Source organism: Carica papaya, chromosome 2, assembly GCF_054855325.1.
Source record: "Carica papaya isolate Zhongbai chromosome 2, ASM5485532v1, whole genome shotgun sequence".
Classification (NCBI taxonomy): domain Eukaryota; kingdom Viridiplantae; phylum Streptophyta; class Magnoliopsida; order Brassicales; family Caricaceae; genus Carica; species Carica papaya.
The window spans coordinates 35603253-35622266 of record NC_142310.1 but is presented as its reverse complement, the minus strand read 5'-3'; the positions used below and the strand labels follow the sequence as shown (position 1 = coordinate 35622266).

The 19014-nt window shown below is 35.2% G+C and overlaps 5 protein-coding genes across 9 annotated transcripts; 2 read left to right on the top strand and 3 right to left on the bottom strand.

Annotated features, from left to right (window-relative positions):
• Positions 1-492: 492 nt before the first annotated feature.
• Positions 493-6211, bottom strand: LOC110808591 (large ribosomal subunit protein uL1z). Of its 2 annotated transcripts, none has more exons than XM_022034126.2 (6): positions 5999-6211; positions 2774-2800; positions 1849-2068; positions 1327-1492; positions 873-1078; positions 493-755 (listed from the first exon to the last, which is right to left on the bottom strand). In XM_022034126.2, the coding sequence occupies exons 2-6, from the start codon at positions 2776-2778 to the stop codon at positions 702-704; spliced, it is 651 nt and encodes a 216-aa protein (XP_021889818.1). In that variant the 5' UTR covers positions 2779-2800; positions 5999-6211; the 3' UTR covers positions 493-701. The 2 variants fall into 2 exon arrangements, with proteins under 2 accessions (XP_021889818.1, XP_021889817.1); XM_022034125.2 differs by lacking the exon at positions 5999-6211 and adding an exon at positions 2977-3118.
• A 158-nt stretch (positions 6212-6369) lies between these two features.
• On the top strand, positions 6370-11061 carry PDIL5-1 (PDI-like 5-1). Of its 3 annotated transcripts, none has more exons than XM_088214445.1 (5): positions 6370-6670; positions 7290-7348; positions 7444-7619; positions 8348-8455; positions 9085-11061. In XM_088214445.1, exons 1-4 carry the CDS (start codon positions 6548-6550, stop codon positions 8440-8442), a joined length of 453 nt encoding a protein of 150 aa, XP_088070571.1. In that variant the 5' UTR covers positions 6370-6547; the 3' UTR covers positions 8443-8455; positions 9085-11061. The 3 variants fall into 3 exon arrangements, with proteins under 3 accessions (XP_088070571.1, XP_088070572.1, XP_088070570.1); XM_088214446.1 differs by lacking the exon at positions 9085-11061 and adding an exon at positions 8702-8998; XM_088214444.1 differs by lacking the exon at positions 9085-11061 and adding an exon at positions 8680-8998 and having other exon boundaries at positions 6371-6670.
• Positions 9464-10755, bottom strand: PSBQ-2 (photosystem II subunit Q-2). Its single transcript, XM_022034124.2, has 3 exons — positions 10440-10755; positions 10045-10340; positions 9464-9704 (listed from the first exon to the last, which is right to left on the bottom strand). The coding sequence occupies exons 1-3, from the start codon at positions 10753-10755 to the stop codon at positions 9606-9608; spliced, it is 711 nt and encodes a 236-aa protein (XP_021889816.1). The 3' UTR covers positions 9464-9605.
• Positions 11062-11571: 510 nt separating the features above from the next.
• On the bottom strand, positions 11572-14115 carry LOC110808546 (vicilin-like seed storage protein At2g28490). Its single transcript, XM_022034068.2, has 5 exons — positions 13714-14115; positions 13194-13375; positions 12986-13066; positions 12212-12610; positions 11572-12131 (listed from the first exon to the last, which is right to left on the bottom strand). The coding sequence occupies exons 1-5, from the start codon at positions 14072-14074 to the stop codon at positions 11676-11678; spliced, it is 1479 nt and encodes a 492-aa protein (XP_021889760.2). The 5' UTR covers positions 14075-14115; the 3' UTR covers positions 11572-11675.
• A 595-nt stretch (positions 14116-14710) lies between these two features.
• LOC110808545 (exonuclease V-like protein) lies at positions 14711-18895 on the top strand. Of its 2 annotated transcripts, XR_002538637.2 has the most exons (8): positions 14711-15316; positions 15529-15633; positions 16309-16430; positions 17096-17245; positions 17387-17540; positions 17720-17796; positions 18199-18257; positions 18381-18517. XR_002538637.2 is itself a non-coding variant. In XM_022034067.2 (7 exons), the coding sequence occupies exons 1-7, from the start codon at positions 14879-14881 to the stop codon at positions 18628-18630; spliced, it is 1296 nt and encodes a 431-aa protein (XP_021889759.2). In that variant the 5' UTR covers positions 14729-14878; the 3' UTR covers positions 18631-18895. The 2 variants fall into 2 exon arrangements, 1 of the variants encoding a protein (XP_021889759.2); XM_022034067.2 differs by lacking the exon at positions 18199-18257 and having other exon boundaries at positions 14729-15316; positions 18381-18895.
• The last annotated feature ends 119 nt before the right edge of the window (positions 18896-19014 follow it).

Below are 19014 nucleotides of genomic sequence, written 5' to 3'. Positions count from 1 at the left end.
ATAATTTATTATTTTATTAATATATTGTGAATTAATTTATAATACTTAATTTAATAACAATAAATCTAAAATTATTATTTTCCTTATATATATAAATACAAATTTAATTAAATTTTGTATTTAAAGAACTACATAAACTAATTATACAAAAACAAAAATCATGATACTACAACAAAATTTAAAATTTTAGAATATTATTTTTAATAATTTTTAGAAAAATCATTTCTATTTCTACTTTATTATTTTATATACTTATCATGAACAAATATTTACAATAAAAATGTATAGTAATAAGAGTCTAGATTATCAAATTTTTGATATCTTAAAGGGGTATTATTAGAGAATTGAACATCATGTTAACCACATAAATAAAAAGGAAAACCAAACACATCATTAATTTGAGGAACCCTATTTCTGTTCCATGATAATTTATAAAGTCATGATCGATTATAGAGACGTAAAGAAAAGCTAATAATTATAAAATGCAAGGCATACAAAATTTTAAAAATTTGCATCTAAAAGTTCCCAAATAGTACGTATCTGTTAAAAATTACCTTACAATGATTTGTGGAAGTCTAACATTGCAAGATTTCTACCATCCAACTTAACAAAAAGAAAAGATATAACCCCGAAAACCATTCTGCGAACCCTAATTTGCCATACCGGATCACTCACAGCATATCTTGAAGATAAGAAGGAACTTAGAAAACCCGGTTAGATGGGCCCATGGTACTCTTCAAATACAAGCACCTAACCTGCATTCCATGTTGAATCGATATGAGGGTTTAATAGAAAATTTTCCATAGGAAAATAAAAGCGCCAAACATTTAACAAAGGATTTAACAAGGGAAATGGGTGTATCCGAAACTCACATTTTGCCAATTTTTCTTCAGTAAGGAAACAAGGAAATTGACGCTCATCTGCACATTCTGGAAAATCTGTTTCTCTTCCATAGCACAGTTCCCGACTGCAACTCCCATGCAAAGAACTTTCTTCAGCTGGAACTTCACTGTGGCTTTGATCTCATTGACTTTAGACTCGAGAGATTCTTGGTGAGTAACAAGGGTAGGGAATTTTCCTGTTTCATTCAAATAAGTGAGAATGATGACGATGTTTACTCACAATATGCCATTTGTATCGCACACTGTGAAACTTCATTTTGCTTCCAGTGGTGCTTTTCATGTATTTGCAAACAACAAAAAAGATCGAGAAGAAAATCATGTAACCTAGAAACTTCATAATTATGTTAAATCTGAGTGATAAAATCGATAGCTACAGCATACAGAGCATATACTCGTATCTGACTTGCCGAAAACAAACACTTGCCTGCCTTGTTGAGACCAGGGCCTAGAAGACGGGGAATCTGCTTGATAACTGATTCTGATGCTAAGAATGCGTGATACTTCTTGGCAAGTTTCTTAACCAGTTTCTTGTTCTTGTTTAGTTTCTTCAAGCCTTCCACATCCATATAGTCCAAACCAATCTTCTCGGCCTGCAGCATTTACATCAACTTAAATCTTCAATGTTTGTCAGATAAATGAACAAGAAACCAAGTTAACACAAATTCTTTTAAAATGTAAAAACCAAACAGGTAGAAGGTTCAGAACTATGACAAATTCAAACCACCAAGATTGCAGTCTTGTGAGTGAATAAACACCAAAAGAGAAATTCTAGAAAATATAGAACAGAATACACCAAAACAAAACATTACAAAACCGAACAGAAAAAGAATCATCAAAAGGGTTCAAAGGGGAAACAAGAGCTCATCACAGTCAAAGAGAGGATAATGCCGGATACTTTGATCACAAATGAACAGTTTCATTGCATCCAAAGAGATCAGAATATTACCTCTTCCACATGTTGGGCATCTCCAAGCATGCAGACCTTCATCTTTGGGCGGGGAATATGTGGCAACTTAACAGAACCACTGAAACGTTTGTCCTTTTGGGGATCATAGTTCTTCAACCCAATCTGGAGTTCAATGGTCTCAGTAAAGTTCCGCTTTTTCTCTTTGGAAGCATTCACAACAGTGGAAATAGCTTCCCTCAGTGCGTCACTCTGAAGCTTACTATAGCACATGAGCAAAACATAGATTTAGAACATGAAAATCATATTAAAACAAGGTCAGAAGTCTGGAAGAAGCCAAAAGAGTCAAAACCAATAATGCTACTGGGAACAAACATACAGGGCAACAATTATCCCAATATATAAAAATGCATCACTTTAAGGACTTCAAGGATTCCAACTTTTGCAATCATAAAATCCACCTCAAGATGTTATAAACCAGTGGGCAAGGAGGTTAGAGTTTAATAACTCACTGTCCTTTACTTGATAACTTATACACAGCAGAACTACATTCCAAATGGAAATGTTACAGCCCAAATGACGAGTTTACGGATACTGAAAATTTGTCTACAAATATTGAACATATCGCTGCTACCAATCAGCAAAAGGCAAAAACAGTGACATTCTTGAGTCGTCCATTTATTATTTGGATCTAGTAAACACAGCGATAATGTAATGTATGCATATCTAAAACCCCGAATCCATCAAACTGAATAAGATTCAAGTAGCAAAGAGCACCTTATCAGTAAATCGATACGCTAAAATCAAACTCTATTTAGCTAAAAATACCAAATAGTAGTAAAAGTGAAGAAGAAACTGCCGACTTGTTTTGTACATGTATACACATATATATATACACACATAAAAAAAATGATAAACTCGCGCAAACTATATGAAGTATATGGAGATAATAGTTTTGTTTACACACCTCATACTGAGAATCTAGATTTGCCTCCTGTAAACAAAAATTAAAGTAAATCAAACCAGTAAGAAATCAAAAATAAAAAAAAAAAAATTCATGGAATCAAAGATAGGAGATACGATCTGTCACTCGCGTTGCTTTCAACTGAATCAGACTTACAAAAAACATCAAATCAAAGATTAACGAAATTTAAGAAGTGAAGACGTTACCTGCCAGAAGAACCAGATTCCGCGGCTGGCAGAGGAACTAGGGAGAAAGGCGAGAAGAGACAATGTCGCTTAAATTGAAGTGGTATATTAGGGTTTATGACGAAATGGTTTGGGCTATTTGTCTATATTGGGCTTTGAATAAAAATTAATTTTAATTTGGACTTGAAAATTAATAAATATATGAATTTATGGCTCTCATCTTTATTAGTTAATATGCTAATAAACGAAATAGAAAATAGAAAAAAAAAAAGAAAAGAAAGTGAAGAGCATGGAAACCTAGTAGTAATTATATAGGAAAATAAAATAAATAAAAATATATATATTTCTATTTTATTGATAATATAAAAAAAATATGTACTTAAAAAATTTATATTTTAAATAAAATATAAAATTAAGTTTAGGTGGTAAATTTACTAAAAGAAATTGAGGAAATGTGTAAAAGAAAATTTTCAAGTGAGACCCAAGGTTTAATTTTAATGGGTATTATCTTTTTTTATTTTTTATTTTTATTTAATTTACAAAAAACAGTCAATTGAATAATAAACTAAACACAAAATAAAAATTTTAAAACATTTATATAAATAAAAATAATTATAGTAGTAATAAAAAAATAAAAAAATACTAATAAATAGACCCGCTAATCACTATAAGAATGATATAATTGCAAGTCTTATGTATATTACCCAATCCAAATCAGCCCCATACTCATTAGGAATACACAATGGTGATTCACAGACCTCTCTTTCATTGGAGAAGAAAGATTCTCTGTAAATCAAAACGAAAAGGAGAAGAAAGATTCTCTGTAAATCAAAACGAAATGGAGAAGAAGACTTTGAGAAACAAATACCCCACAATGCTTCTTTCTTGTCTATGCTTTTACTACTCTGGGGGAGGTTTACCAACATAATCCAAAGCGCTTCTTGAGAGCAATTCTATGCCTAAGTATTTGTCATCCGGAGAAAATCGAGCTTGCAGCAAGCAAGAATTGTTATTAATAGTTTTGGAGCTGCTACATATATCGATCAAATGTCATTTGCACTTTAGGAACTGTTACACATGTCAACTGTCATTTGTGAAATCAGTAGTTTTCCTGATCAAACTAATGGTTACTTTAGTATGGTATGGAGGAGCACACACGGTTTCAAATTATAGACCATCAAATGGGAGAGATTACTTATTCCGACACTTCTTTTGGGAGAACTTCTCCGGTAAAAATTACCCCTTTGAGGGAAGATCAAATTGCAACTTCGTGTAAGCTCAAGCTATCAAAAGCATTTGGCAAACACCTTCGACACAAGCCCTTTATCAAATAGAGAAGCAAGGAAGAATCACAAAAAATATGGTTTTCTGGAAAACATGATAGGTCTTACAACAAAACAAACCAAAGAAAGACAAAAATGATCCTTGGAAAATCCTAATGCGTATATTAGGCAACCAAGAAAATATTAACCAACAAATGTATACAAAGGCAACCCTTAGAAAAAGCAATTGACAGCCAAGTGTACGCACAACCAATTTCAAGAACGATCAAAATCGGCTCAAATATTTACATTAGGAACTAAATATAAAGATGAAGCAACTTTGGAAGCTAGTGGCAGCAAGGTTTGAGAACAGGTTGGTCAAATGGAAGAAAAACCTTTTATCTAAAGGGGGAAAACTTACACTTATCAAAAGCCTGACTGCTAACCTCTCCATTTATTACATCTTGCTACTGACAGTCCCCAAGAGACTGGAAATAGTTTAATATGGATTTCTATGGGGAGATACAAGAAACAGAAGAAAGTATCATCTTGTGGCGTGAGATGATGTTAAAAAGCCTATGCATCAAGACGGTTTGAATATTAGATCTTTGGTGGAGATTACTATGGCTCTTTTGATGAAATTACGTTAGAGATTTATGAATGAAAATGGTAGTCTCCGATAGAGGGTGATCAAGGTGAAATTTTGGACCGCTGATAAAGAATGGTAATTAATGATTATGACGGCAAATTTATGATGATCGATTATTACTAATATAATGCCCCAATTTGTTTATGGAACACAAAGTATAGTTTCATTGTTAAATATTCTGTTCACAAATGATTAGCAATAAAATTAAGATGGTTTTTATTACAATTTTCAAGGTTCTTCATCACATCTGATGTGAAATATTAGAAAAACATTTCCACATCATCCTCTGATATTATGCGAATTTGTAGAAATTTTTTTGAAATTACGAGCACTAGTTTAGAAAAATGTTATAAACGATCAAATGGAGAAATAACAATAGTACCAACTACTTAGGGGATGATCTTCAAGAACAATTTTATTTGTTGGAATCATGAAAGAGCATCAAATAGACCCGCCTCAATATCATTAAACCCTTCTCAAACAGACAAATGCTGAGGCTAATGTCTACATGCATGTTGATTAATCAGTGAAGGCATATACACAGCAACCTGAAACACATAATCTGCCTTCTCAACAAGTATCCTAGATTTAGCTCTTTTAATATTCATTTTGCATTAAATGGACTAATAGAACAGAAGAAGAATTGTCTCGAACAGTCCAAATGAAACAATAGAAGCAGTTGAGGCGAAAAAGCTGCGAGCATAGCGAAAGAGAGAAAGAAAAGAAATGCAGAGTGGTGAATCACACGTTAACAGTGTTCACGGAGGCAAGAAAAAGGAAATGAATTAGATATGGCATCAGACTGATGCATCTCAATTGTACTCGGCCTAAAAATACACAAAACAAACCATCATGCTTGCTTGAAAAGCAGATAACGACAGAATGAATATGTGGCCGGCGTCAAACAAAAACGGGGCTGCTATATATATGGGAATTTCTCAGAAAAATAAGAGACCAGGCAGCACTAAAAGACATGAAAAAAGAAAGATAACTACGGAACAAATTAGGAAATGCACCTGTCTAAGTTAATCGTAAAAATAGGTGCCTGTTCTCGGGATTAATTTGTAAAATCCATCTAAAAAAGTATCAAACAAGCAGGAAAGCAAGAAAACATTGACATTTTGGGTGTTACCTTCTTCAGCTCTTTCCAACCTCTTCTGTTTTTGGTGATCACCAGGTGATGCTCCGATTAGCGAAATGAGGAAGAAGGAGAGGTTTCTTGAGTAAGCAGGAAGGGGTTTTTGAAGAAGTGAGAGCCTCGACGACCAAAGAGGGGAGAATGAGAGGAGGTTTTTAGAGTTTTTTGGAGGAAGAAGAAGAACTTTCAAAAAAAAAAAGAGAAAGGGTTTTACGTGTTGCAGTTCCTGGCGAATAACGAAGAAAGGGGGGTTTATAAGAGGACAATTTTACGGACGGGATTAATTTCCACCACAATTAGAAACAAATCAATGGTTTATATTTTGCCACGTCATCATTTTAAAGTTGCTTAAAGCTCAAAACTGAGCCGTATGGAAAACTGCCGTTAGATAACAGGGAACTCTCTGTTCTCTCTCTTTTCCAGATCTCTTCTCTCGAAGCCAAACTGTGGCGGTTTTGGTATTTTCCACTGGTTCAAATCATCGAATTAGATCCTGTCTAATATCCATCAGCTCTCAAATTCTTAGAATTCAAATCACCAGCGATGAGAAACAGCAGCCGTTTTATTGCTCTTGTCTCGTTTCTTCTTGTTCTTCTTCTGGCAAACTTAGCAATACACTGCGAAGCTGAAGTACTAACCCTAACTCCTGATACTTTCTCGGACAAGGTAAATCTTTTACCAGAAAGTCCTAATTTACCTTCCAATTGTCTCAAGTATCTTCAATCTGATTTCTGTTGTACATATCGAGTATATTTAGCTGGAATTAGCTTATGTAGATCTGCTGATGAATTGTATTTAAAGTTGCTTGAGATTTAGAGTGTGCTTAGATCCTCAAATGTCCTATTAGTTACCTTTCCATTTGATGCAGTTTGACTCTGGAGGGATTAGATAAAATTATATTCAATAAAATTATGTCGAGAGGGTTTTACTTAACAGCATCTCTAGCTTCCAATTAATTTTTTTGGCTGCCAGCATGCTTGTTTCTAATTGGTAGTTTAAGTTATCTATCTTTTTGTTAACCTCTTGATTGAAATGATTTGAGTTGGGTGATATGCTACTTTGGTGAAATATCTAATATAGCTATAGGTTTTGCAGCAATATCACTCTTCAATGATGTACATGCGAGCAAAATTGGAGTGGAACAGAAAACTATGCTAAATAAAAATTTGATTAATCATACCAGATGGCATGGGATATTCTAACAAGTTCTTGGACTATATGTTAAATAGTATAGTTAGGAATTGGAGAACCTCATTCATTGTTTTTATGTAATTTTGTTGCTTAGGTTAAGGAGAAGGACACCGTGTGGTTTGTGAAATTTTGTGTTCCTTGGTGTAAGCACTGGTAATTTCTGACAACTTTTTCCGACAAAAGATCTCGACTCAGGATTTTTTTTCGTTGTAAGCACTGATGATCATGAAATCAAAATGGATTTTCAGTAAGAACTTGGGTTCATTATGGGAAGACTTGGGGAAGGTGATGGAGGGGGAGGATGAGATTGAGATCGGGGAAGTAGACTGCGGTGCCAGCAAACCTGTTTGCTCCAAAGTCGACATTCATTCGTATCCTACTTTTAAAGTGTTTTATGATGGAGAAGAAGTTGCAAAATATCAAGGTAAGATGTAATTTCCTTTATAACATGTAATTTCATTTTCATGTTAGATGGTTTCATGAGTTCCCAATTATAATCTGACCCATATTCTTTGTTTATGTTGTTCTTTACAATTGTTGAAAATCACATTGAATCGTTGAACAAGTACAAGATAAATCCTTTGTGTATTATACTTATAACAGTCTGTAATTTATTTTTCACCTATACTGAATGATCAAAGTGCTGTTGGTAGAAAAGAACATAATGTGGATGCACTACCTTGGAAGTGATTAAGATAATGTGAACACTTCCAGTCGGTATGTAGGAGCTCCCAGAGTGGATAGTATGTCACAAATTGTATGCCTCAATGGTATGGTCAATTTGAGCTTGTTCTGATTTTTCTGCTTTATCATATTAATCAGATTCCACTCAAAATATTGAAAGAAGCCTTTGATTTGCTCACCCATGGGAGCTTGCTTTTCAATTTCATGCAAAAATATTGTCTATTAGGCTTTTTTGGTTATGTGCATCCCAAAATTAGAGTTATTATTGTTATGACAATTTTTGTCTTTCTGTTTTTTTTTTTTTTTTTTTGTGTTTTTTGCTGAAAAGAAGAAGCTTTCTACCTCTCAAAAATAGAATGCTTCATGTGTAGGACTTGATGGAATTATTATTATTGTTTATGTTCCTTGTCTTTTAAATTTAATGTCAGTTTTCCAATATTTAGTTTGTTATATGTTGCAAACTATCAGGTCCGAGGAATGTTGAATCACTTCGGACTTTTGTTCTGGAAGAAGCAGAGAAGGCAGCAGCAAAGGCAGAGCTTGACAGTGACAAGGACTTGTGATTGTTCTTTCAAGGTAGGCACTGACATCCATATGAACTTTTAAGTTTAGATAAACCATGATATAATCGAGGCAGGAAGGGTTCTGAGGTGTAGGAAGATAGAATTGAGTTTAAAAATTGGCTGGAAAGAGTGAATATTCCATCCACCAACCCTCTCCCCCTCCCCCCAAAAAAATAAATCAAATGCGCAAAATCTCTTCAAAATAAGATGCCTGATAACTTCTTACGATTTCCACAGACAAAGCTTCCATCTTTTGCAGTTCTTGGATGTTTTAGTTGAACCAGGGAGGCCGGCTGACATTCCCTATAGAGTGCAAATGATTTTCTGGAAGGCCAATCATCAGTCATCTTGTGGATCTGCAATTTTGCTCGTATTTCATCTTAGTCTATAGCAACTTAGATGCTGAACTGATCTGAATATAGAAAAAACTGGTTTGTTTAGAAGAACATCTTTTGTGACATTTGAAAAATTAGTCATTGTGATTCAGAGAAAATCTGAACGTACAAGAAATGGTTTGTTTAGAAGAACATTTTTTATGACATTTGAAAATTAGTTACTGTGATCCACACAAAAAAAAAAAAAAAAAAATCTATGGGCATCAGATTGCCTTCTACTTCATGTCCCCCATTTATAATGCAACAGATCCTCTACCTGAAGTGGTATCCTATCCTTCACTTCTCACAGTATGTCAATGCAGCCAGAATCAATATTATAAGTTGTGAATTTCAAATGTGCGGTACGTTCTATTAGTCTTCTTAATAATCCCCCCGTCATTATTTTACTTGTCTCCGAAATGTATTAGCTATAATATATTCTCTGAGTTAACTTTTGTAATTGATACTAAATCATATTTCAGACAGTTTCAGAGGGCACTGTATTGGTTTGGTTCATTCAGGATTTTACTGTTAGAGAGTATTATATACAATTACCAAACATATTTCATTACCAACTTAGACACACTTGTAGGTGGATAGATTTAATCATTCAGTTTAATTAAAAAAAATTGATAATTTACTACAAGTACCATCGAAGAAATGTTTTTATTAGAAATTTAAGCAAAAGCAATTCCACTAGGATTCCCTTGAAATAGCAAGTGAAAGGAAGAGTCTCATAGAGAAAAGGATAAACACAGCTTTGATTTTTAAGGTACAGAAAATGCTCTCTTAGCCAAGCTTCGCCAGCACATCATTCAAGTTAGATACAGTCTCAGCATAGTACTTCTCAGCCTCTGGAGCGCTCTTGACCTTTGCAGCATGATCCAGCTGGTAATTAACAAGAAGCAAGAAACTTTATTGCATTACAACATAAATATTTTAATATAAATTATATTTGACTTTATTACTGTTCAATTTTTAAAAATATTTTTATTGAGCATTATCTGTATAATTGTTGATTAGATAATTAATTATATCGTGTCCAAACATTCTTTGTGATTAATCATTTTAATTTTAATATAAATGGGGTTTGATCAATTATGTGATTAATTAATCATTTTAAAAAGCAAAAGTTTAGTTTAGTTTTTTTTTTTTTCAAAAGATTATATTTTAAATGTTAGTTATAATAATTTATAAAAAAATGTTGGCAAAAAAAAAAGAAACTTACATTGCTGATAGAATTGAAGAGCTTTCCTGAGAGTTCCTTGAGTGCCTGCTTCTCGTCCTTGGGCTTGGCATCAATCACAGTCTTGAGATCATAACGAAGGTATTCAGCTCTTAAACGCAGGTCGTTTTGAACATAAGGCCAAGCCTTCTTGTCTATCAAACTCTTCACACCAACAATTTCTTTAGCCGATTCTTTCGCCCTGGCCGCGGCTTGTGCCGGAGTCAGAGGTTGAAGATAGAACCTGTCCTTCAATGGCAGCCCAAGGTCTCTTGGCTGGTCGGAGTTAAGAGTCCCAGCTGCAAAAATATATATACGCATATATTACAATTTTTACTCTGTAAATTCTTAAAGTCTCTACACGCGTAAATGAAATTAGGAGCAAGTTGAATCCTTACGCAATCCACCAGAGGGAGGTGGTGGCGGGCCTACTTTGATGGGATTGGCATCGGCCAGTACAGCCTGAACAAAGGAGCCTGTGGCTAAACCAGCAGCCACCAGCCCTAGCACCGCCCGGCGACTAGTTTCCGCCTCATTCGACACCTGATGTGCCCTAACGGCCAGTCCCGTCCGAGCCGGAAAACCCACCCTGGCGCTGGCACTGCTTGAGCCGGACACGTTCAAGCGGGTTGAGCCACTGAGTTGGAGACTCCCTTCCAAAACAGCCTGTGAATTGCCACGTAAACCCGCCATTGAAGCCATTGCTTGAGCCATTTTCCTTCCTTCCTGCTTGCGTTGGTATTTCAGTGCGTGTGTCGATCTGGGAAGGAGAAATGTGGAATTATATTATTTTTTACATGTTCTCTGTGTTGTAGGTTGATTTTGGCCATTGATATCTTATCTGTCAATTTCGGTTTATTGTACAGATAAGGTGTTGGCCAATCCCTGGTCTGCTAGTTTTTTTACTCAGATAAGTTGGATATGGTGTCAACCAATCACGGGTAGGCACCTGTCCACGTGTATTGACATGTAGGATATTTTTATTTGTAATGATCTGAAATTTGATTTTGATTTGCCATTTGTCATGTTTCTCGTCCTTGAAATTCCTCTTCATCAACACAGTGTTTACTTACGCAGAAAGAAACCGCAGCTTTATTTCAATATATCAAAAAAGAATATTGAAATAAAGTACTTAAAGTTTTGACTATATCTTATTTTATTTTATTAATATATTTAATTATATGATATGTAAAAATTAATTTTAGTTCATATATTTTGTGTTTGATGTAATTAATTACATTCATAGTTTTAATTCTAAAAAAATATCTAACATGAATTTGATATAGAATTAACTTGAAATGCAACATAATTTTTTTTCTAAATTCTATTGGATTATATTTTTTATATTAATTAAATTTTAAAATAATTTTTATTCCAAAGCTGACTATAGAATTAAAAAGATAATCTAATTTTTTTTATAAATTAAGTGTAAACTATTAAATAAATTATGGGAAAATTTTTACTTTATTCCAAATATGTCTTCTTAAAAAAAATGAGTAAGAAAAGAACAAAGAGAAATAGAGCCGTCGATTTAATTCGCAACTCGGAAACAACTCACCGATTCATTCAGACCAAAAACTCGGAAATATGAAAAGAAAAAAAAAAAAAATTATTTATTGAATAACTCTCCCGAATCAAAACTTGGCAAAACCTGCATTCATCAGCTTCGCCAACTTCTCCATCATCTTCTTCTTCTCCATCTCCTCACTCCTAGTTTCCGCTGGCGCCGGCAAGATCACCGACTCGTGCTGCGCATCTAGCACGCGTTGCACTCTCTCCTCGCTCACGCCAAGTGACGCCGCGAGCTCCGGTCCGTTTAGAGTATGCAGAAGCGAGTTTGCTCCGACCAGGAACTGTGGCCGGTTACGGTGAGCCGAGGTGGTGAAGCCAAAGAACTCAAACGGACCTGAGTTCGATGCGATTTGGCAGAAGGCGAAGTATCTTGGAATCCAGAATACGTCTCCTTGCCTGACCTTGGCGTTCATGGCGGAGGTACCGTTTGGATGCACGATCTGGATCCTGCCTGTCCCTCTCAAAACGATGCCGTATTCGGTCGCTACGGGATTAACGTGAGGTGCCATCATTGCTCCCTGGATAAGTCCGAGAAGAATCAATTATTGGAATGCAGATAAGCAGAGTGATTTTATGCAGAGAAGAGATCGGGAATTACCGCGGTGAGATTGACGAGGTAGACGCCGATGCCGGCGTGTCTGAGCGGGCTGTAATCGGATCTTTCTAGGGCAATGCTGGATCCGTAATTGTTGCTGAAATCAGGGTTCTTGCTGTAGAGATTATAGGCTTGCGGGCATTTGTTGTTGTCAGTCTTTAGATTGATCTTCTGTCCGAGCATTGAACCCAGCAATCTCCTCCATGAAAATTTTGGTTGCTCTTGGACCTGGCTAATCTCATCTTCTCGGTGAGTTTCCACAATTCTCTTGAGGTGTTGCAGCCTGTCTTGCTGTTTTTGCTTCAAGAATTTGGTCCAAGTGCTTGGACTTTTCTCATTTACATGCACAAATGGACCCCTTCTGGTCTTGCTCATGATTTTCCTTATTTCATCCATTGAGACCTGCGATAAAAAATCTATTATTCTTTTGTAATCTAAAAATGTGTGTATGTGTATATATATATATATATATATATATATAAACACACGTGTGTGCATATGCGTACACAAACACGTATATAACCAAAAGTTTGTTTTGCTGGAGCAAAGAGTCTTATTTGTAGCTGGGATCCAGGTTTTGATTCCTTTAGGTGAGACTTAAGATTTTTATGATTAATCAGAGTGAATATGTAGGTTAGATTCAGGCTTCGATTTCTTTAGACGGGAATATGGGAATTTTTCTTGCTAATCTCTTAGTCACGGAGGGGGGGTGCCTGGTAGCTAAATTAAAAGATTTAAATGTATGGACATGTATACTAATGAAATGTTTTTGCTTACATTGAATGAAGTTGTGAGAGTTTGAGGCTCAAAGCCAGAAAGAACAGATGTTGGGTAAGTTCCTCCACCAATGAAGAAAGACTGCAAATCAATCAATCAATCAATCAGTATGGACATGATCAAAAGTCTGTTGCGTATATATTGATAGTAATGTTAGTATTTGTTAACTAATTGATAGTTATTCTTTGTTCAAGACAAATCAACGTACTTGAAAGAGTCCCATTCCAAAGCTATCAGATGCATCAATGCTGCTGATGATTTCCAGCCTGCTTCCTTCTCCTGTGTTCTCCAAGTAAAACGCCGATCCAGCCGGAATTCGGTAAACATCTCCATCACCCAATTGCCTCTCTGTCAGTTCATCATTGCATATGTATCCGAGTCTAGCTTGCCCTGCAAACAAAATCTCGAATTAGCTATAGATTTTCATATTTTAATCTTTGTAAGTAGAAGACTTTGGTTCTCTTTTCTTCTTGACGGTATATATAAATTAGTTTTTCTACATTACTTTTAGCTATTCAAACTATGTTTTCTTATCATGTTAACTATAAAAAAACTGTTACCATGCTGAGTGACATTCTGGTGAAGTTGATGGTAACAATGGTAATTAAGATAGTTGTAAGTATCTGTATCAAATTTAATTTTAGGAAGTCTTGATTCTAGCATATACCATGCGAATAGAGGAGATTGTATATGTGTTTGTGTGTGTGTTTATTTGCATATGTATATACCTCTATGCAGGAAGAGAATCAAGCTGGAATCAAGATACTGAGGGATAAAAAGGGTGTTGGGCTCCATGGTAACGAAACCAATATGCATTGGCCTATTCTTGCTGTCGCCCCTGGTCCTCACCACCCTCACCGCTCCTGCATCAGTCTCGACAATACTCTTGTAATCCCTTAATAAGAACCAGTTTTCACCAGTTCTACCACTACCACTTTTTGACTCTTTTTTCCTTTTGTTAATCATCTCTTCCCTCTGTGATCTCCACCGTGCCTGATCTTTTTCTTCTCTGAGCCCCATTGCCATAGTCACCCCATAACAAAATGCTACCAGAAGTAGCAGAAAGGTTCCTCTGTTTCTGACCACCATTGTTGCTAACTTCAATCTTGATTGAGTTTTGATATGTTTTGTTTTTGGTTATGTTAGGATTATGTTGTGGGGATAGTGGGTTTAAATAGGGGGAAAAGAGAGAGAAATCTGGGGGGGTATGTGTCCTCCATGGAGTTGTTTGTGGGTTTTGGTGGGAAAGATTTGTTCATTTTGTGAGACAAGGTCTTTGGCTTTGAATTTCTCTAACCCTTAAATTTCTCAAAAACATGCATTACCCCTGTTTACCTGTTTTATAGGATAGGTTAATATCTTGAATTCATTAAACTAGTACTGAGAAGTGCAATTTCAAATAATATAGTATCAAATAAAGTTTGAACGATTGGAAAATATCGAAGTTTAAATGAATTTTATCCGAACATATTTTGTAAACTAAATTTTATTATATACTATTTTAAATATCAAGTAATATCTATGATGAATTTTATATTTTAACAAAATTTAAATTCGTAATTTTAAATTAACAAAATTTAATATTAGTAAAAAAAATTATATTTTATCTTAGGTTTTAAATCTTTTTTTTTTTCCTAAAAGAATTTTGTCTTTGATTATTATTGATAGAAGAAACAAGGCAAATAACAAAGAAAATAAAAGAGTAAAAAGTAGTTTAATATAAAAGCCGGCCAAAGATTAAAAAAAAAAATTCAGAGACTTCAAAACCACACCAACGGGTCTCGAAGACCTTCAAATTCCGCGTTCCCGAAAAAACAATTCACAACGTGGCTCGGCCATTACTGCGGCGTTTTCAACGGTCATTTTTCTACAGAGGACCCGCATCGTCCGAACATGGCCGACTCATCCCCCGGGTCAAGCTCCGAGTTGCAATCCAAGTCACTGCATAACTTGCAAACTACCCAGAACACCAATAAAAACACTTCTGATCTCGAGATCCCAATCGAGATCGTGAGTGAAGAAGAAATGGCTCTTCTGGAAGCGGCTTTAGTAGCAACCCGTTCTTTGCTATCTTCTTCCTCTGTAATCCCTTCAATTGCTTCGTCTTCTCGACCTTCCTTCTTATCTTCTTCTCAGTTGCGGGAAAACGTGAGGTCTATTGAGTCAATTACCCTTTTGTCCAAACGGAGCTTTTCGGTATGTGCGGGTCTGGACATCGAGGATTCGGGTAATTTAAGGAGTCCGCAGAAGAAGAAGAATCGGGTGAGTGAGTCGTTCTTGCGTCGTTTCAGGAAGAAGAGAGGGTTGATGGTTACTGATATCACTGGCACGGTATGGAGTCTCTGTTGGGTGTTTGAATTTGAACTTGAACTTAGGTCTGATTGCTTCTTGGATTCTGAATCGTGTGTTTTGGGATGTATTTGGTTGGCTGAATGACGTTCCTAGTTATGAATGAAATCTTGTTCTATCAATTTCAAGTTGATTTTTTGCGTCGTCGTAAATGTGTTGGTTCATGTTCTTTTTCTCGTGTGTATTGATATCAGGAATGGTGTGAAAAACAAATGGAGTTTTACCTTGATCGTGGGAGAAAAAAAGTGAACAAAGCCATGAAAGCAGGCAGTGCTCGCCATTTAGAGCTTGAAAAAGAGGTACATTACTTTTAATTCCACCCGTAATTTCTTATTGCCTTAGTTGTTGCTTGATAATTGATGCAGTCTCTTCATGAGCTTTTTAAACTATAAGCAAAATTCTCTTAAAATGTAGAAGTAAGCTTGTTAAGATACAGTAAATTGAGTAATTTCACTAGCTTATTCTCTTAATAGATATGGTTACAATCTATCATTTAATATGTTATGGAAGCTTTCAGATTCTGGATTTTTTTCACGGGCAATTTTGCTTACATATAAGATAAATGAGCTCTTTCTTCCCTGTGTAAGCTCTTTTTTTTTTCTTAAAAAAAAAGCTAGTTACAACTTATTATTTAATAAATCTAGCAAAAAATGGCATTAAATAATTTCTTACCACTTATTGAGCTGATCCTCTATTTATACATTCTGGTATAGTGGTACTTTGAGATTGAATGTCAAAGTTATTACTAAGTCAAATGAAGTCAAAATCTTTCAGAAGTTGTAAAAGCTCAAAGCAAGTATTGTTCCACATAGAATTTCTTTATAATGTTTCTATTATGCTTCACTATAGTTCAGAAGTATCGCTGTCTTTGTCATCTGTATATGTTTCTAGCAGGGAATTGAACATTTTGATGTCACCTTCCATAGTACTTATGCATGACACAAATTTCGGATGCATCTTGTATTTTTTGGCAGGTTGTTGAAAAAGTTAAAGTTGAAATCAAGACAATGGAAGATAACTGGGCTTTGAAACTTATTAATTGCATAGTGGGTGCAAATCAATTATTGTTTGATGGTCTAACACGTGAGCTACCCCTGTGAGTTGTGTCATTTCTGGTTATATGCAACTTCTTTTTGACTTGTGCTTTAAGTAGCTTTCAAGAGGTGATCTTTTGGCCATCATTGGTGGTAATGAAAGCTACAAATGTTGGTAGTCAAAGTTATGTAATTTTATTGGCATGAAAGGGCTTTATGCTTTGTGTGGGAGAAACCGTCTCTGATAGAGTGTCTAATAAGGCCTAGAAGCTGCAAAATATGCTTATGCACACTAGTGTGCATCAAACATTTTTTTGACTTAAAATCTCATATTCAAACAATTGGTTTAGTTGAGCAAACCACTTCCTCAATTACTTTGCAATGAGGCATGCTTAGTCAATTGTATTCTTTGTCTAACACAGTTTGGGGTACTTTTTCATTGAAAAATCCTTAGTATCATGGTAATTAGCTTGGAAAATGGATAATGAAAGACCAGCTTCTCTAACCCACCGTATTGCTTTATGCAGTGCAATAGCTGAAGGAAATATTCTTTCGATGCTTTGAATAGATCTCTTTTGATGGTCGATAATGTAAATAGAAATATTGTGTGTGTGTACACAACTTTATATATTCATCACTAGAAAGTCCAGCATTTTTCTCTCTTTCCTTATTTGCAAGTGTTAATTTCCTCACTGATGGATAATATTTGCTTGCTTAATAACATCAGTGTAGGCTTTGCAGAAGATGTATGGATAGTGGGAGTTATTGACGAGATTAGGATGCCAGTAAGTGTGAGTGATAGAAGCCCGGTACTGGTAGACATAAAGACCCGTAGGCAAGACACACTTCCTGCTCAACCACAAGTAAGAAATGGAAGGTATCTCTGATTTATTTGCAGCTGAGACTGATTATTTATAAATCCTTCAAGAACTGGCTTGGCAGTCTTACATATGTTGTTTGAATTAGCAATGTGCAAAATTAATATAATAATCTGTGATTTTTCCCGTTCTTTTCTCAGGTTTCAATTGATGTTGTACAAATCTTTGTGGGACAGCCTAGTTGCTGGTAACTTCCCTACTGGAAGGTTCTATGATTATTTCTCCTTGAATCCTCATAGTACGTTATCCGAAGAAATAAGAGAAACCACCGCTGATGCAGGTTTTCCTGTACAGGTTAATACACTCATCTTCTACAAATTATTAGCTTGTTGAGTCCAACTTTTGATACTCATCATGTATTAACAACCTAACTTGATGGGATGAAGAATTAAACATCAAATTTAAACATTCTGAGATGTGATGACTCGGGTTCTTGATCTGCTAAAATGCTTGTTATTCTATATTTCCTGCAGACTCTTGGTGAGGTAGTTACATATTATAGAAATACATGGAGCTCACTGCCAATGTCTGCCAACCAGCTGCTCTTGAGGTCAGAAGACACTTCGGGGACTTTTTTTTTTCAATTTTCTTTTTGTTACTGGTAGCTTAGGTGGTGGAATACGTCGGGACATGCGTGTAAATGTCTTGGCACGAATACATACTTTGCATAGGTTGGACCAAACTCAAAACATGAGGAGTTGCAAAAGAAAATCGATTTGATTCAAAGAATCATGACTATATTTAGCCATCTGAGATGTTTGCTTTAAGTTAAATATCTGCATACATGTAGATGATCCTATCTGGATCTGTCAACTATTTCAGAGGAACTGAAAAGGTTTGCTCCGAACCAAAAACTGTCTGAATGGACATTGCCTTGAAATGTTTTTGAAAGTAACATCCTCTCAAACTTTTAGATTCACCTGACCCATTCTGACTGCTTTGCTGTTGGCAGTTATTAGTCGAAGTAGATTCTTGCATCGGAAGATAAAAGTATTGTGTTTTGTTATATAGGTGATTAGCCTGGATCATGTCAAAATTATACTTTTTCTGTTTGAGCATCTCGTGAAAGATCCTTGCTGACTGGTATTAAATAGTTTTTTCTCACATCAGTTCTGTTTTTTTGTTTTGGAAAAGGTATGAACTTCAGAAAGACCATTCCATTCTGGCTGAGGTTCCATTCGAGCACGACTCTAACTGGGTCGAGAGTCAACTTCATGGTTGTCTCGAGTTCTGGACAGGAGAACGAGAAGCTAATTTCACACCAGAGGAGGAGCGCTGGAAATGCCGGTATTGCCAGTTTGCTTCTGAATGCCCTGGAAACCCTGACTCTGACATTGCACGAAGCTCTTCTACAAGCGCGAATTCCATTTGTTCGGTAAACTAAAGAAGAAACAAAAAGTATCGGGTCCATGATCCTGCTGACCCAAATATGCTAGAATTTCTGCAGGGAATCAAACATTTTTTCAATACATGCTTCTTTGTGTCATATTTGCTAAAGTGAAGAAGATGTGCAGCAGTTATACTTGATTGGTTTATGCATCGATATAATATGTTGTATTGTATAATGATTCCTTCATTCTTGTATAGTTGCACTTGCATTGTATCATTCATTTTATAATTTTCTAAGTAATAAAATTAATTTTTTGTTATACTGATATTTTTTTAATTATTTACTAATTAAATTATCATATGCTTAGCAACAAAAAATTATTCTGTAAGATGTATGGTTGATATTATATATTATTAGTAAATTTATAAATATTTTTCT

What these genes read in the sequence shown, in the direction of transcription:
- LOC110808591 (XM_022034126.2), bottom strand. An exon ending in ATGCCCAACATGTGGAAGAG is followed by an intron (nt 1,493 to 1,848) that starts GTAATATTCTGA and finishes TAAATGCTGCAG; the next exon opens with GCCGAGAAGATTGGTTTGGA. An exon ending in CCCTGGTCTCAACAAGGCAG is followed by an intron (nt 1,079 to 1,326) that starts GCAAGTGTTTGT and finishes TGAATGAAACAG; the next exon opens with GAAAATTCCCTACCCTTGTT.
- PDIL5-1 (XM_088214445.1), top strand. Translation starts at nt 6,548, where the DNA reads ATGAGAAACAGCAGCCGTTTTATTGCTCTTGTCTCGTTTCTTCTTGTT. An exon ending in GTTCCTTGGTGTAAGCACTG is followed by an intron (nt 7,349 to 7,443) that starts GTAATTTCTGAC and finishes ATGGATTTTCAG; the next exon opens with TAAGAACTTGGGTTCATTAT. An exon ending in AGAAGTTGCAAAATATCAAG is followed by an intron (nt 7,620 to 8,347) that starts GTAAGATGTAAT and finishes GCAAACTATCAG; the next exon opens with GTCCGAGGAATGTTGAATCA.
- PSBQ-2 (XM_022034124.2), bottom strand. Translation starts at nt 10,755, where the DNA reads ATGGCTCAAGCAATGGCTTCAATGGCGGGTTTACGTGGCAATTCACAG. An exon ending in ACCTCCCTCTGGTGGATTGC is followed by an intron (nt 10,341 to 10,439) that starts GTAAGGATTCAA and finishes ATATTTTTGCAG; the next exon opens with CTGGGACTCTTAACTCCGAC. An exon ending in TCTTCAATTCTATCAGCAAT is followed by an intron (nt 9,705 to 10,044) that starts GTAAGTTTCTTT and finishes GTTAATTACCAG; the next exon opens with CTGGATCATGCTGCAAAGGT.
- LOC110808546 (XM_022034068.2), bottom strand. Translation starts at nt 14,074, where the DNA reads ATGGTGGTCAGAAACAGAGGAACCTTTCTGCTACTTCTGGTAGCATTT. An exon ending in TTGGAATGGGACTCTTTCAA is followed by an intron (nt 13,067 to 13,193) that starts GTACGTTGATTT and finishes ATTGATTTGCAG; the next exon opens with TCTTTCTTCATTGGTGGAGG. An exon ending in ACCTCGTCAATCTCACCGCG is followed by an intron (nt 12,132 to 12,211) that starts GTAATTCCCGAT and finishes GGACTTATCCAG; the next exon opens with GGAGCAATGATGGCACCTCA.
- LOC110808545 (XM_022034067.2), top strand. Translation starts at nt 14,879, where the DNA reads ATGGCCGACTCATCCCCCGGGTCAAGCTCCGAGTTGCAATCCAAGTCA. An exon ending in ATTTAGAGCTTGAAAAAGAG is followed by an intron (nt 15,634 to 16,308) that starts GTACATTACTTT and finishes ATTTTTTGGCAG; the next exon opens with GTTGTTGAAAAAGTTAAAGT. An exon ending in ATGCAGGTTTTCCTGTACAG is followed by an intron (nt 17,541 to 17,719) that starts GTTAATACACTC and finishes TATTTCCTGCAG; the next exon opens with ACTCTTGGTGAGGTAGTTAC.